At 39.1% G+C, this 16,977-nt stretch overlaps 1 protein-coding gene and 2 long non-coding RNA genes across 3 annotated transcripts; 2 read left to right on the top strand and 1 right to left on the bottom strand.

Moving 5' to 3' along the window:
- Positions 1 to 1,419: 1,419 nt before the first annotated feature.
- On the bottom strand, positions 1,420 to 3,150 carry LOC115577010 (uncharacterized). Its single transcript, XR_003982996.1, has 3 exons — positions 2,880 to 3,150; positions 1,640 to 1,768; positions 1,420 to 1,474 (listed from the first exon to the last, which is right to left on the bottom strand). It is a non-coding gene; the product is annotated as an uncharacterized LOC115577010 (long non-coding RNA).
- Positions 3,151 to 5,781: 2,631 nt separating this feature from the next.
- On the top strand, positions 5,782 to 10,212 carry LOC115576971 (coagulation factor XI-like). Its single transcript, XM_030409704.1, has 9 exons — positions 5,782 to 5,938; positions 6,087 to 6,243; positions 7,169 to 7,278; positions 7,372 to 7,534; positions 8,152 to 8,288; positions 8,363 to 8,495; positions 9,333 to 9,439; positions 9,560 to 9,695; positions 9,870 to 10,212. Exons 1-9 carry the CDS (start codon positions 5,878 to 5,880, stop codon positions 9,982 to 9,984), a joined length of 1,119 nt encoding a protein of 372 aa, XP_030265564.1. The 5' UTR covers positions 5,782 to 5,877; the 3' UTR covers positions 9,985 to 10,212.
- A 5,958-nt stretch (positions 10,213 to 16,170) lies between these two features.
- LOC115577005 (uncharacterized) lies at positions 16,171 to 16,763 on the top strand. Its single transcript, XR_003982994.1, has 3 exons — positions 16,171 to 16,226; positions 16,347 to 16,478; positions 16,651 to 16,763. It is a non-coding gene; the product is annotated as an uncharacterized LOC115577005 (long non-coding RNA).
- Positions 16,764 to 16,977: the final 214 nt, after the last annotated feature.

Below are 16,977 nucleotides of genomic sequence, written 5' to 3'. Positions count from 1 at the left end.
AGAAAAAAAAAACAAAGCATGTTAAAGGAACTTAGGGCAGGATCACGAAATAAGACTCAATAGCGACACGACGGCCGTTTGGGTAACTGCAGCCATCAGCCAAGCCGGCGCGGGAGCGCGCATGAACTCTTCACAGCAGTGCAGCTGATGCTGTGACACGGTTATTTGTTTGCTCACTGCTCACGCGACCATTTACTGCAAGACTTCCTCGCATACCTCCGTGGAACTACCTTGGTAGCCTACATCAGCGAACAGCATGATGTCAAGAGACGAAGTAAGTAAACTAAGTGTTTATCTTAGTGCAGCTTTAGTATGTTTCTTTGACAACATTAGCGCATCAATTCAGCAAAACGACAATTGTAATGTTAAGTACGCTTACCTTATACTGGCCAAATGGTTACTAAAGTTCAAATTTCACCAGCCACGGTGAATAACAAGCTAGCGATAACCATTGCTTTGTGATTGAAGCTAATGTGACTGCTAACAATGTTATGGTGTTTGACGAGCATTTGGCCTGTGGCTGCAGCTAATTTCTGACTGTGGTAATTACCAACATAGCTAATATTTATAACATTGGATAAAGCTTGCTAACAAGCTGACATTAGTGTGCAGTCATTATCATGTAACAGCAATAGTATGATTCAATATCTCAAGCCACGTGAGATCATTTGTGAAATCATTTCCATAATAAGACAATATAAATGGTATGAATAGCACTGCGCCATAACAAAGTAAATTCAAGGAAAACACAAATGTCATTATGTCATAACTGGTATTATACTAAGTTGAATCAGAATAAAAATAACATCAAATAAAATCAAAACATCACTTTGAGGATTACTAAAATTATTCTTATCAGTATTGTTCTCAATGTTTCTTGTTTCAGGATTTGGAATTGACTCTGGAAGGAGTGGCACACATGGAGATGTACTGCCTGGATGAGGGTACACTGCGTCTGGTTAGGATGACGTGGAACAACATCTTTGCTCTCGAGGACAGCCAAGATGTGGGCAGCGATAACCGAGAGTTTTGGTTTGCTTCCTACCGGCGATTTACGATCTGGCAGGATGGCATCAGAGAAGAGGGAACTGAAGGCCGATACCGAGCTGCTGTGTTCTTCGTATCTGGTTAAACTTCCCTGACCCCTTTGCAAACTACACAGGTTACAAAGAAGCTCCATTTAGGGTGCCTGACTGATATTTTCTCCTGTTTTGTGTCTGTGACCACAATACCTAAAAAAAAAAACATTTCTTAGCCAAAGATTCCACTTTCCTCCAAAAATAAAAACTATTTATGTAGATTATATATTTTTATATTTATTTTCAAAGTTTACAGTATTTTTCAAATTTGCAGTATGTACAAAGTTTTATTTTGTATTTTTTTACATGTTTATAATAAAATAAATGTGTGGTAAACAAGACGGTCTTGTCTTCTCTCTTTTCTTGCTCATGTCTCTGGATCATGTAGCTGAGGCCTTTGTGGAGAGAAGAGAACAGTAGCGTTAGAACACATACCAATGCTCCATAATCAAAACTGGTAATTATTATGTTATATTATAACATTTTACAATGTTTTGTCTATATTCTGAAAAGACTGAAATTCCTAATGACCAAAACTTAGAAAGTGAAAACATACTAACCCCTCAGACACTGGTTCAATTGGTGATAATCGATGAGAGAGTTTAGCAGCTATTCGCTTGCTGGGTGTTGATGCTCTCATCTCCTTACTTCCCCGAGTAGCAGCTTCAGGAGTCTGCTTCTTCTGATAGCTGGAAAACAGCAATATTTTAAAAAGTTAGAGTCTCAGTCAGCAAGCTGGCTGTGACTTTGCTACCTTGGTGTCTTTTCTCTTTGGTCAGAACAACTATGGCCATGCAATGTTTGCCTGTAACAATAATAATATCAAAATACTTGCCTCAGTCAGTACTATTGTGTGTTTCACTTTCACCATCAATTTCTCCTGCTTTACTTACAACGTAATGTATAATGTCTGGAACAATCTTGTGTGTAAGGTACAACACAAGAAAAATAAAGGCTAAAAGCTCTATTGATGAGTTGAGACCACTCTTTTAGCCCACCCACCCACCCCAAAGGACTCAACCACACAGACGTGCTTCACAAGCAAGGTCGTAATAATAATAACAACAATAATAATAACTTTATCAGACCTGTAGACACGCACAATATCAATTATTATATAGCACCACCTGAGCTCGTTTACATTGTGCACTTCACGGTTAGCTCTAAACTGCCTTTTATTCAGCTACATCACAACAGTATCATCAACTCGTCAACACAATAGCCCCCAAGCCATAGCCTGTAAATACCGTTACTGTACACCCCAAATACTGTATTTACCAGGGACAGGAACGAGACGGGAGCCGGTGCTGTGTGTATGATATATTTCACTGTAGAGATTGTAAAGCCCACTGAGGCAATGTGATTGTGATTTTGAGCTATATAAAAAAATTGACTTGATAGCCGCATCCCCTACACTCATGAAGCAGCCGGGAAGCCGGCTCGCTGTGTGTAGCTAGCGGCTAATATGACTACATAGACCCAAACAAACCGTTAGCCTGTTGCTACAGCCAGCTGCTAACGTCACCTCCCAGATACAAGTTGGGCTTTCGGTCCCATATCTAAAAGGGCATATTTCTAACTTTTCGGTTTCAGACTTAAGGACCCTGGAAAATGCGCAGTCTGTAACTTCTCAGTGTTACAAGCATTGGACTAAGTTACATGTTAGCGGCTAGCGCTACGTTAGCCGCTAACGCTACGTCAGAAGCTGACGCTACTTTGCACTTTAGCTCACTCCGAGTCCTCGGTGATCTCATAAGATTTTCAAACAAGCTCTAAAAATGACCTGTAATGTATTCTTACCTGGTTACGAGGAAATTAGCCATGTCAGCATCCGTTTTCAGTCCCAGTTTAAGCTGAAGCTGCCTCCATGAGTCGAAGGCATATCCAATGTATATTCGCGTGCCAGCCCGGCTTTAGTCATAACTTCTTTTAGACTCACGACTTGCTACTGATAAAAAACCTTCGTTTTCTTCTTCGTATTACTTTTTAGTGGACTTTGTGTGGTGGTGGGTCGTTTTCCGGCCGTAGCAGAGTCCATAACAACACAAACAGTATTTCCGGTCCACCGCGCTTGTCTTCTACCGGTCTCCAAGCCGTCGAGGACGCGCATTCAGCGTCAAATAACGTCACGTCCGCAGGGCTGCGCGGGAAATTCGGACCCCGAATGGCAGTACATCATGCAGCACACAGCCTGTTCAAGGCAATGGGGAGATATGTGTGTGGGCTCATTCTTTTTGGTTTTGAACGCTTCATCACCCATTAGCATTAAAATACTTATAATGAATGTTTATTTTTTCACAAATCCTGCCCTTAGTTCCTTCAAGGTTCACGCAGAAAACAGTTCTAAGTTTGCATTGGGTTATTCTGATATCCTGTTTGATTTCGATGTAGATTGATAAAAACACCTGATATAGTTTCCCTCAAGTTGAAATACAAATAAATTGCTGTTTGTGTTCCAGGTGGTGCTACTATCTGAAACGTGTCGACACATATCACACATCATTAAGATGTGCATTCGTTGTACCAGCAAACTACGTTTTACTACATCTGGCGATCAAGATATGTAGTCCAGGACATCTCTGCAGCACTACAGTATTTCATTATAATGCTGTTTGTGACACACTTTTATCTGGTTAAATAAAAAATAAAATAAAACTTTGTACCTTTAACAAAAAATTGCAGCTTTTTACAATTTGGATATTGCACTTTGGCATCGCTGGAAAACTTACCAAAAAGCCATACTTGAGAAAAAGTAAAGATAACTTTTATATATCTAACTTTAGTTAATGTGCTAAAGTCACCAATGCAAATAGTACAAATCTTAAAGTATCTGATATCAAGTGTCCTTGAGTATTAAAAGTAAATTTGGCAAATAAAGAAATTAAAGTCAAATCAGACGTATAAGTACAACTAATATATACATATGTACTGTATGTATATACTGTATACCATCTATCAGTCAATTACCCATCAGCTGAATATCTCATTCAATATTCAGAAGTTTTCTCATTTTCAGAATCAGTGTTTTCCTTTGTTACCCCATTGTTGATAAGATAATTTACAAATGTGCTACCTTGGCTCAAGGCAACATGTGATCTACCAAGTAACTAATTACTAAAGCTATCGAATCCGTTCAGTGTAGTATGAGTACAATATTTACCATCAAAAAGCTGTAGAGTGGAAGTATAAAGAACCAACTGCTCCTGAGTCAGGAACCCAAACACTCCTCTGTAAATGCCATTTTGAGTCACGTTGATGAGTACAAACTGCATTAAAATCAAACTGGATGTTGATGTCAAATAAAAATCTAGATCTGTGCTACGGTGCACGGATAAAATGAAATAAGCGCTGGTCTTGTACTTCTTTAGATAACATCATAAAACCTAGATTCCAAGAATTTGCAACATTGTGTAAAAAATAAATATAACCACATTTGCCTGGTGTAACGTTGATTTGGCCATATACCACTGTGTAGAGGGCGCATTATTCAGATGTTAAGATGCGCGTACATAGGCAGGTCAACAGTGCGTCTACACTCAACTTTAATGATCAGAGAGGCTGTCAGTCATTTTAAACATTTAGACTCAACAAGAAACAGGAAACTCTCCAGAGGAAACAAAATGAAGAAGTTTTAAACAGCTCTGATGGAGCTCAAGATTCATCAGGAGGACAGCTGCTTTACTCCAAATTATTTTACAAAACTGAACCTGAGCTCGTGTGTGTGTGTGTGTGTGTGTTTGACCTTTTGGATGTGTAGAATAACATCAAACAACATCCCATCCTTCAGCGTGATGGGAGATTTAAAATAAGTTCCGCTGCTGTGCCCCATGCATGAATGTGCAAATATAACCGCAGAGATGCACTTATACTGCCATACTGCCGAAGTTTTGCTGCATTTATTTGTCATTCATTTTTCACCATCACAGGTACAGTTTTCCACCCTCCCGCCTCTCACCCAATAGTAGCGCTTTAGACTAGTAAATCATAGGGCCCATCTGAGTTTACCCTCCAGTGAATTCAGTATTCTTACAATGTAAAATTACAATTGTGACAATAATTCAATCCATTGCTTGACGTTTTGGGTTCTGTACCTTAAATATTGGTGTTTTTTTTTCTTCAGACTGGCCATCAGGAGCACTGGGAGTAATGCTATTCTGTGGGGTCCCTAAGCCGTTACACAAAAACAAGAAGTTAGGACATTGCGTGAAATATAAATATATCATCAACAGTTTTTCAAGGTGTCCCTAAGCTTGTGTATTAATGTCCCTTAACCATCGTGCGTTTCACAAAGTGCCGAACCTCTCCTCATCTTTGCTTGTGAAGGACGGAGCCTTTCGAGGATGCTTCTTTGAAACCCAATCATGATACCATCACATATCATTCCTCAACTTTCCCAGTCTTTTTGCTGTCCCAACTGGTCTAAAATGTTAAGTAATGGAATCTACATTGTATTCCATTGACTGTGATGAGTTTGTCAATATTTCCTCCACAAATATTAGACATGCATTTGCTGTTTTTTTAAGCTCTGCATAAAGGAGCATCTCATGTGTACCCAGTGCCTCTCCAGTCTCCTGCTAGTCTAGCTTTTGTGTTTGTATTGCTATGTTATCACACAGCAAGTGTACAGTGGTCACTACCAGCCAATAACTGAATGTGTGAGAAGTCAGTCATGCTAATCAATCAGGAGTATAAATACATGAGTTGGATTACGGACTTTTAGACAATTCGTGCAGGTGGTGAATCATCTTGTTGGCTGCAGTTGTGATTGAAGGATTTCTCTGTCTTCAAAACTGAGAAGATGGGAACACATTTTATTATAGTGGGTCTGCTCTTCATCTGTGGCCTCTCCCTTGGTCTAGGTAACAAATATATTGTTTCTTTTACACTGTTTAAGCACATATGTAAGTGCTGGTCTGCTTTAAGACTTACTCATTTTCCAAAATCTATTTAACAATGTCTGTATATGTACAGGTAATTGTGTCTGTGTTTCTTTTTCTGTTCCTTCAGAATGTAGGCGGGAGCTTCTGGTGAATATGAATTTTCCCGGAGCAGACATGAAATCTCTCTCGTCTCCTGATGCCGAGCACTGTCAGTACCTGTGCACCCAGCACCCCACCTGTCTCTTCTTCTCGTTTACTGGGCCTGACTGGACAGGACATAAAAGGTGCACCTTTTGGATTTGTAGAAGAACATAGAACATTAGAGGATTAACGATCCTGCTCGATCCTTGATGGGAGATTTAAAGAAGTTAAACTCCTTTCTGTTGCTGGAGTTTTGCTGCATTTGTATGAAATTAAATTGTTTAATTAGGAACCTTCTGGGTTTCCACTCCAGTAAATTTCAGTATTATTGCAAGGTTAAATTGTAATTGTGATCATGATTTAAGATATTTCTTGACCTTTTGGGTTCTGTACCTGAAATATTGGTGTTTTCATGTTTTTATTCAGACTGGCCATCAGGAGCACTGGGAGAAATGCTGTTCTGTTGGCTGCTTGAGCCGTTATACAATAAGAATACAAAGCAATATGGCAGCATTGTTGGTCAACTATGATCATGCATCAGCCATATTGCTGAAGATTAGTAGTTGCAGTGTTACAATTAAAAAATAGAGAACCTTCCCTTTCACTATAGTACCCAAAGCCATACATTAGTCAAAGCAAATATATCCTGTTAAACATTACTGTGCTGGGAGTGAAAGCGAGTGAAAAAAACCCTTAAATTTACTTATGTATCAAAAAAAAAAAGTCTGACAATTAATGGACTAAAGTATGGAAAATGCATTATACATATCTTCATTTATATGTACGTACTGTAACTTTGGCTGCATGTAATATGCACAATAACCAGTAACTGAATTTATCAAATAGTTTTGAAGTTTTTTGCCCCCAAAATGCAGTAGAGTGGAAGTATAAAGTAGCAGAAAATTAAAAAAAGTAATAATAATTAATCTAAGTGCAAGCACCTCAGAATTGCACTTAAGTACAGAACTTGAGTAAATGTACTCAGTTACATTCTATCACTGCAGCTGCCATAAAACCATTGTCCACTTACATTAATTGGTTGTTGTAAATTGCCTCTCTCTCCACCAGACAGTTCTACTGCTACCTGAAGACCACTCCCTCCAGACGGCCCAAACATCAGCGTCCTACTCTGGGCGTCACCTCTGGCTTTTCTCTCAAACCTTGCTACCCAGATCCACGTAGGCACATAATAAAATCTAACCACGGTGGTAATGTTAATTGTTTATGAGTAATAGTGAAACTCTTCTTATTCTTTATTTTTTCCCCACCAGAGCCTTGTCTGCCTCAGCTGTATCATCACGTCGCCTTCAGTGGGATCCCTTATAAATCTTTGTTCACAGCAGACCCTGAGGAGTGTCAGAGAGCCTGCACACATGATCCTGACTGCCAGTTCTTTGCTTATTTTAAAAAAGGGTTCCCACACGCGAAGCACAGGTAAATAAAGTTCATTATTTTATACTGGAGTTCTCCTGATACTTTTATTGACTGCAACCACACTCTGTAGTCAATCTGTTGGTCGGTTGGTCAGTATGTCCACTTTCCTCACCTATTGGCAGCCACAGCATTTGTCCTAAGAGACTGGATGTCAAGTGTGTTTGTGAAGGTGTGTTTTCGTGTTAGTGTCAATTATCTAAAAGGGGGAGTGTCAGTGGGAGTGGCCTATAACTCTATGTATATTAGTGAGCAGTATGTGAATTTGAATGCATGAACAAGGGAATTCCTTCTGGTGTTTTCCGTCTGTTTTCTGTGTTTAGGTATAAGTGTCACCTTAGTTTGAGCTGGAAAGTACCAAGGATACCTATAATTTTATCTGTTGGTCAGTCAATAAAAGTTTCCTCACCTACTGGCGGTCACAGCTTTTGTCCTAAGAGACTAATTTGACAAGGACGCCAAGTGTGTTTGTGAATGTGTGTGTTTTCGTGTTGGTGTCAATTATCTAAAAGGGGGAGTGGCCTATACCATAGTATATGTGTAGTAGTGAGGAATGTGTCAATTGAATGCATGACCAAGTGATTTCATGATGGTGTTTTCCGTCTGTTTTCTGTGTTTAGGTTTATGTGTGACCTTAAATTCAGCCGGAAAATACCAAGGATACCTATAATTGTACGAAGTGCTTCACGAATATCTGGATTCTCCCAGAGGATACAACACACTCAAAAATTTGCCACAGGTCATCAAACACTCAAAGGTAAGAACATTGTTTTTAGCAACATTCTGTTGCTGTTGTGAATGTTTTCTCACTGTGCTGCTTCTTTCATACAGCATGTGAGGGCAAGCTTTTTCCACACACAAACATCCCCCGGTTCGACATCGATGTTCTGCCTGCTGTCTCTCCTGAACACTGTCAGACATTCTGCTCCGTCCATCCACTCTGCACCTACTTCTCTTACATCAGGTAGACTGTGTTGTCATTGGTGTTGTACAAAGCAGCAGCAGCAGTGACAACAGGTGAGGGTCGCTAACCTGCTGTCATTGCAGCTGTTGTAGTCGTGTTGGAATACAAATAAAATGCTTTTTGAAACCAAAACTGTACAATGCAATGTCCAAAGTGAGCTTGTGGACTTAAGTTAATTCACCCGAGTCACCTTAGCCATAATCACAACAATATCCTGCGCTCTGATATGGCTTTGCTAGCTGGCGTGTTAAACGAATCATATGTATTCTTCAGGAAGCCAATGCAGTCAAAAGTGAACAGCAAATTCTACTCCTCACTTTAGTAGTACTGGCATTATGCTGGTAGGTTTTAAGACATCAAAAGCACAATTAATGGAAAACTTAAATCTTTACAGCTATGTAGCTACTTAGTACTACAGCTTTACTGGGTGATGAAATACTTCTCTAAAATTTCTTTTCCAACCCAACTATCAAATGCTATCAGATTATAAAAGACTACAATATGGAATGAGAAAGCTCAGATATTAAATTATTCTTTGACCCTGCAAGTTGACTGACAGTTTCTCATCTCATTTCATTTTCTTCTGCTTATCCGTGAAGGTAGCGGGGGATGTTACTGCATTTTATCCCACTTTGTCAAGGGGTCGCAGGGTTTCTGGAGCCTATCCGAGTTTCTCTTTATGGCCGAAGGCAGGGTACACCCCTGGATGAGTTGCCAGCTTATCTCAAGGCCCAACTGACAGGATATAAACACTGTAACTATGGTGGTTGTTTTAGACACTCATCTCTGACTTGTATTATTTTAACATTCTTTACCCATGTCTCATGATGTTTTCAGCCATACCTTTAAATGTTACCTGAAGAACAATCCACATCAAATGCCCCGCATTGCTGCAGCGGGAATCACATCTGGGTTACCAACACGCTTCTGTCAGCCCAATAACAGTGTGTAACACATAAATCATTCAAAAGATTCAAGTTTGTTTCAACATATATGTCCTGTTTATATTTAATGTGAGTTTCTCTCAGCAACAGCAGTCTGACCCTCTTCCTCTCTGCTAACAGACTGGATCAAGAAGACTTACGTGGGAATCGATTTTCCACATTCTGACATTCGCCATTTTAAGACGGATGGCGTTGAGTCGTGCCGGAGATCCTGTACTGAAGATCCCAGCTGCCAGTACTTCAGCATCGTTGCCAAGTACAATATGCAATATAATTAAATATATATATAAATCATGTAATACTTAAAACATAATCTTCGGGTGTTATTTTAGCCCTACTTTGTAATTTTAAGGGTGGTGTGTTTCTGTATTTTACATAAAAGCCATAATGGTACGTCACTGATGATGCTGATGTTGATTTTGTGTTCCAGCCGCCATTGCTTTCTCAAGCGTGTCATCACCATGCCAATTCTTCCTGGACTCGGCAAAAACGCCCATTTTGTGTCTGGCTTCTCCCTGAGGAACTGTCAGTATAAAGCTACCTGAATCAATCCATCAATGTTGTCGGCAGATAATCAATGTTATCAACGTCAATGTAATCCATATCTAATCAATGTAATCAACATTAATGTAATCCATATCAAATCAATGTGATCAACATCAATGTTACCTATATATATTCAATATAATCAATATCAATGTAATCCATATCTAATCAATGTAATCAATATCAATGTAATCCATATATAATCCAATAAAAGATTCAGCATCAAGCACTCTGTCTACCGGACTTTATTATCATTAACACCTGAGATGCTTTCTCTCACCTCGTCACCTTATGTGTCATTACTGCCTCTCTCCCTTCATATTCATTCATTTAGTTTTGACCAAAGCTTCAACCTTTCCCTAACCTCCTACTGATGCCTGTTTTAGATTTTACATGAAAATGTGCAGATTTAGCTGCTTAAGTGTGAATGCACAAGTCTAGTAGTGGACGAAGACAGCAGCTCATTGGCCAAATCTTACCTTCCAACAAAAAAGTTGGCCACTAGTGAACCATGAAAATGGGACTTTCACAGTTTACATCAAGGGCTAGTGTTGCTACAAGTCATAATAGCCTGAAGCTCTCTATACTGATTGAATCATTTCAAGGCCTAACAAGAGAATTGTCATCAGCTTCCTTGTCATGTTAGATTTTTCTATATTTGCTGATCGATGCTGCTCTGCTCGTTGATTACCTGCAATTGTGTTTGTTTGACTTACTGGTAGAAAAAAAAAAACAAAGCATGTTAAGGTTCACGCAGAAAACAGTTCTAAGTTTGCATTGGGTTATTCTGATATCCTGTTTGATTTCGATGTAGATTGATAAAAACACCTGATATAGTTGCCCTCAAGTTGAAATACAAATAAAGTGCTGTTTGTGTTCCATGTGGTGCTACTATCTGAAACGTGTCGACACATATCACACATCATTAAGATGTGCATTCGTTGTACCAGCAAACCAAGTTTTACTACATCTGGCGATCAAGATATGTAGTCCAGGACATCTCTGCAGCACTACAGTATTTCAATATAATGCAGTTTGTGACACTTTGTACCTTTAACAAAAAATTTAAGCTTTTTACGATTTGGATATTGCACTTTGGCATTGCTGGAAAACTTACCAAAGTAAAGATAGCTTGTATATATCTAACTTTGGTAAATGTGGTAAAGTCACCCATACGAATAGTACAAGTCTTAAAGTATCTGATATCAAGTGTACTTGAGTATTAAAAGTAAAGGTAATATATATATATGCACTGTATGTATATACTGTATACTATCCATCATCTGGTTATCTGATTCAATATTCAGAAGTTTTCTCATTTTCAGAATCAGTGTTTTTCTTTGTTAGCCCATTGTTGATAAGATAATTTACAAATGTGCTACTTTGGCTCGAGGCAACATGTAATCTACCAAGTAACTAATTACTAAAGCTATCGAATCAGTCCAGAGTATTATGAGTACAATATTTACCATCAAAAAGTTGTAGAGTGGAAGCATGAAGAACCAACTGCTCCCGAGTCAGGAACCCATTGTGTGAAAAATAAATATAACCACATTTGCCTTGTGTTATGTTGATTTGGCCACATACCACTGTGTAGAGGGCACATTATTCAGATGGTAAGATGCGCCTACATAGGCAGGTAAACAGTGCATCTAACCCTAACCCAGCTTTAATGATCAGAGAGGCTGTCAGTCATTTTAAACATTTAAACTTAACAAGAAACAGGAAACTCTCCAGAGAAAAACAAAATAAAAAAGCTCTGAGGGAGCGCAAGATTCATGAGGAGGACAGCTGCTTTACTCCAAATTATTCTACAAAACTGAACCTGAACTGTGTGTGTGTCTGTAAGCTTGTGTATTAATGTCCCTCACCAATCATGTGTTTCACAAAGTTCTGAACCTCGCCTCATCTTTGCTCGTGAAGGACGGAGCCTTTCGAGAATGCTTCTTTGATTCCCAATCATGATACCATCACATATCATTCCACAACTTTCCCCATCTTTTTGCTGTCCAAACTGGTCTGAAACGTTAAGTAATGGAATCTACATTGTATTCCATTGACTGTGATGAGTTCATCAATATTTCCTCCACAAATATTAGACATGCATTTCTTGCTTTTTGAAGCTCTGTAGAAAGGAGGATCTCATGTGTACCCAGTGCCTCTCCTACCTCCTGCTAGTCTAGCTTTTGTGTTTGTATTGCTATGTTATTACACAGCAAGTGTACAGTGGTCACTACCAGCCAGTGACTGAATGTGTGAGAAGTCAGTCATGCTAATCATTCAGGAGTATAAATACATGAGTTGGATTACGGACCTTTAGACAATTGGTGCAGTTGGTGAAACATCTCGTTGGCTGCAGTCGTGATTGAAGAATCTCTCTGTCTTCATAATTGAAAAGATGGGAACACATTTCATTTTAGTGGGTCTGCTCTTCATCTGTGGCCTCTCCCTTGGTCTAGGTAACAAATATATTGTTTCTTTTACACTGTTTAAGCACATATGTAAGTGCTGGTCTGTTTTAAGACTTACTCGTTTACCAAAATCTATTTAACAGTGTCTGTGTAAGTACAGGTAATTGTGTCTGTGTTTTTCTTTCTGTTTCTTTAGAATGTAGACGGGAGTTTCTGGTAAATGTGAATTTTCCCGGAGCAGACATAAAATCTCTCTGGTCTCCTGATGCCGAGCTCTGTCAGTACCTGTGCACCCAGCACCCCACCTGTCTCTTCTTCTCCTTTATTCGGCCTGACTGGACACGAGATAAAAGGTGCACCTTTTGGATTTGTAGAATATAGAGCATTAGAGGATTAAACATCCTGATTGATCCTTGATGGGAGATTTGAAGAAGTTAAACTCCTTTCTGTTCCTGGAGTTTTGCTGCATTTGTATGACATTAAATTGTTTAAATAGGAACCCTCTGGGTTTCCACTCCAGTAATTAAGTATTATTACAAGGTTAAATTGTAATTGTGATCATGATTTAATCTATTTCCTGACGTTTTGGGTTCTGTACCTGAAATATTGCTGTTTTCATGTAATTATTCAGACTGGCCATCAGGAGCACTGGGAGAAATGCTGTTCTGTCAAACATTAACTGTGCTGGGAGTGCAAGCGAGTGAAAAAAAACGAATATATTTAAGTATCAAAAGAAATGTTCTGACAATAATGAACTAAAGTATGGAAAGTAAAAGTAAAAATACATCATACATATCTTCATTTATATGTACATACTGTAACTTTGACTGCATGTAATATGCAGAATAACCAGTAACTGAATTTATCAAATAAATGGAGCGAAGTCATTACATACATACATTATTTGTCCCCAAAATGTCATGGAGTCTAAGTATTATCTGTCAGAAAATGAAAATAATCAAGTGAAGTGCAAGTACCTCAGAATTGCACTTAAGTACAGTACTTGAGTAAATGTATTCAGTTACATTCCATCACTGCAGCTGCCATTAAACCATTGTCCACTTACATTAATTGGTTGTTGTAAATTGCCTCTCTCTCCACCAGACAGTTCTACTGCTACCTGAAGGCCACTCCCTCCCTCTCTTTTTTCCCCACCAGAGCCTTGTCTGCCTCGGCTGTATCATCACGTCATCTTCCATGGGAACGATTATAAGTCTTTGTTCACAGCAAACCCCGAGGAGTGTCAGAGAGCCTGCACACATGATCCTGACTGTCAGTTCTTTTATTTCGTAGAAACAGGTTTCCCACATGCGAAGTACAGGTAAATAAAGTTCATTATTTTATACTGGAGTTTTCTTGTTACTTTTATTGGATGCAACCAGTGGCTCTGTAGTCAGTCTGTTGGTCAGTCGGTCGGTCAGTCCATAAAAGTTTCACCACCTATTGGTGGCGACAGCTTTTGTCTTCAGAGACTGAAATTTGGCATGGCGGTCAAGTGTATGAATTTGAATGCATGACCAAGTGAATTCCTGCTGGTGTTTTCCGTCTGTTTTCTGTGTTTAGGTATAAGTGTCACCTTAAATTCAGCTGGAATATACCAAGGATACCTATAATTAGACGAAGAGCTTCACGAATATCTGGATTCTCCCAGAGGATACAACACACTCAACACTTTGGCACAGATCATCAAACACTGAAAGGTAAGAACATTGGGCCTCATTCATGAACCGTTCTTACGAACAAATTTGTTCTTAAGTCCCACTTACGAAGATTTTACGAAGATTGTGGCATTCATGAATTTTTTCTTATCTAGGATTTTTTCTTAGGCAGAACAAATCCTACAAACACTCAGGAGTACTCTTACGCACATTTCAGTGCCGAAATGTTGGCATGGTTGTGTTTTCTTCTGTTGTCTAGTTCAATAAAATGCAATATTACAGTGATCATTCTGTCATATTTATTCATTTATTTATTTATTTCATATTTTTGGTAATTTACAAAGAATTTAAATTCTAAAATAAATTAAATGTGCCAATGATTTAAGATAAATCAAGTAAATTGGAAACATGCCATCAATTAGTAACCCCCCCACCCTATTTATATGTGGCATTTCTCCATCCAAGGCCCGCAAAACAATGGCATATATATTGCTCCTGCGGCTTTCATCAATGTAAGAACACAGCTGCGAACAATTCTGAGGTTTAAGAACGAGTTGGTGAATCTGACGTAGGGTTGTCTTAAGGAACCTCTTAAGAACAACTTAAGAAAGAATATAAGAAGATTCTTAAGAAGATATTGGTGAATGAGGCCCATTGTTTTTAGCAACATTCTGTTGCTGCTGTGAATGTTTTCTCACTGTGCTGCTTCTTTCATACAGCATGTGAGGGCAAGCTTTTTCCACACACAAACATCCCCGGGTTCGACATCGAGGTTCTGCCTGCTGTCTCTCCTGAACACTGTCAGTCATTCTGCTCCGTCCATCCACTCTGCACCTACTTCTCTTACATCAGGTAGACTGTGTTGTCATTGGTGTTGTACAAAGCAGCAGCAGCAGTGACAACAGGTGAGGGTCGCTAACCTGCTGTCATTGTGGCTGTTGCAGTCGTGTTGAAATACAAATAAAATGCTTTTTGAAATCAAAATTATTGTATTGAAAACATTTACAATGATCTCCTGTATGTAGTATGCAGCCTAAGGAACAATCATTGTCTTACGTTTTGATCTATCCCGCCCTCTGCTATGGAGTGCTAGCTGGCCTGTTAAAACAAAGTCAAAAGTGAACAGCGATATGCTACTCTTCACTTTAACAGTACTAGCATTATGCTGGTACGTGTCAGGACATCAAAAGCACAGTTAATGGAAAATTGACATCTTTGCATCTATGTACTTAGTACTACAGCTTTACTGGGTGAAGAAATACTTGATAAAATGTGTTTACCAACCGGACTATCAAATGCTATCAGATTATATAAGACTACAATGTGAAATGAGAAAGCTCAGATGTTAAATTATTCTTTGACCCTGCAGTTGACTGACAGTCAACTTTCAGGGATAAAATGCAGTAACATCCCCCGCAACCCTCACAGATAAGCGGAAGAAAATGAAATAAGATGAGATACTGTCAGGATCTAAACACTTTTACTATGCTGATTGGTTTAAACACTCTTCTCTACTTTATAGTATCTTAACATTCTTTACCCATGTCTCATAATGTTTTCAGCCGAGCGTGCACTTACTCCCTCACTGGCGGAGACATAAACGTATTCCAGCATTTTCGTGTTTCTGTTCATAATGTACATGTCCATGTTACAGCCTGTCATGAGCCATGAGCCTTACAATAGCCTGTTAAGCCTGTTAAGTGCACACTCGGTGGATATACTAGTTTGGTCTAGCTACCGGAACACACAGATGTCAACAAACAGGTAAGTAGCTCCTTGCACAAACACACTGTTTTAACTACTTTTTTATTCAGTTTGAGTCATACACGCTACAGTGCTGTGTTGTAAGGTGTCTGCTGATGTTGCATAACTTTTGGTGTGAGATGTGGAGCATGTTAAGACGCTTAAAACACAGTGTAAAGTTCTGACCCCATGCTGTTAGCGTTCAATGCTAAGTCTCCGTTCACGGAGCTCTGTAATGGTTGGACCAAATTTGTTCGCGTCTTCGGTGCTGGCAAGTCAAGGGTAGCTTGAGCAATGAAGCTGCATGTTTAAATCGACCGAAGTTCTCCTTTAAAAGTTATTTGAAGAGCAATCCACATCAAATGGTCCGCACTGCTGTAGCAGGAATCACTTCTGGGTTACCAACACGCTTCTGTCAGCCCAATAACAGTGTGTAACACACAAATCATTCAAAAGATTCAAGTTTGTTCCAACATATATGTCCTGTTTATATTCAATGTGAGTTTCTCTCAGCAACAGCAGTCTGACCCTCTTCCTCTCTGCTAACAGACTGGATCAAGAAGACTGATGTGGGAATTGATTTCCCACATTCTGACATTCGCAATCTTAACACGGATGGCGTTGAGTCGTGCCGGAGAACCTGTACTGAAGATCCCAGCTGCCAGTACCCATCGTTGCCAAGTACAATATGCAATACAATTCAATATCCATGAATCATGTAATACTTAGAACTTTATCCTCAGATGTGATTGTAACCCCACTTTGCAATTTTAAGGGTGGTGTTTTTTCTAAATTTACATAAAAGCCATTATGGTACATCACTGATGATGCTGATGTTGATTTTGTGTTCCAGGCGCCGTTGCTTTCTCAAGCGTGTCATCACCATGCCCTTTCTTGCTCGAATCCACAAAGCAACTCATTTAGTGGCTGGCTTCTCCCTGAGGTACTGTCAGTATAAAGCTACTTGAATCAAAACATCAGAGTTATTGACAGATAATCAATGTAATCAATATCTAATCAATGTAATCAATATCAATGTAACCTATATATATTCAATATAATCAACATCAATGTAATCCATGTATAATCCAATAAAAGATTCAGCATCAAGCACTCTGTGTAAAGGACTTTATTATCATTAACACCTGAGATGCTTTCTCTCACCTCGTCACCTCATGTC

This window comes from Sparus aurata, chromosome 3 (assembly GCF_900880675.1).
Source record: "Sparus aurata chromosome 3, fSpaAur1.1, whole genome shotgun sequence".
NCBI classification, from domain to species: domain Eukaryota; kingdom Metazoa; phylum Chordata; class Actinopteri; order Spariformes; family Sparidae; genus Sparus; species Sparus aurata.
Note: the sequence above shows the minus strand (reverse complement) of the source record. Positions and strands in the feature narration are given on the sequence as shown.

Bases quoted from the DNA above. Each gene is read 5' to 3' on its own strand.
- LOC115576971 (XM_030409704.1), top strand. From the start codon at position 5,878: ATGGGAACACATTTTATTATAGTGGGTCTGCTCTTCATCTGTGGCCTC. The intron at 7,279-7,371 runs GTAGGCACATAA...TTTCCCCACCAG, and splicing joins ACCTTGCTACCCAGATCCAC to AGCCTTGTCTGCCTCAGCTG. The intron at 9,440-9,559 runs GTGTGTAACACA...CTCTGCTAACAG, and splicing joins CTTCTGTCAGCCCAATAACA to ACTGGATCAAGAAGACTTAC.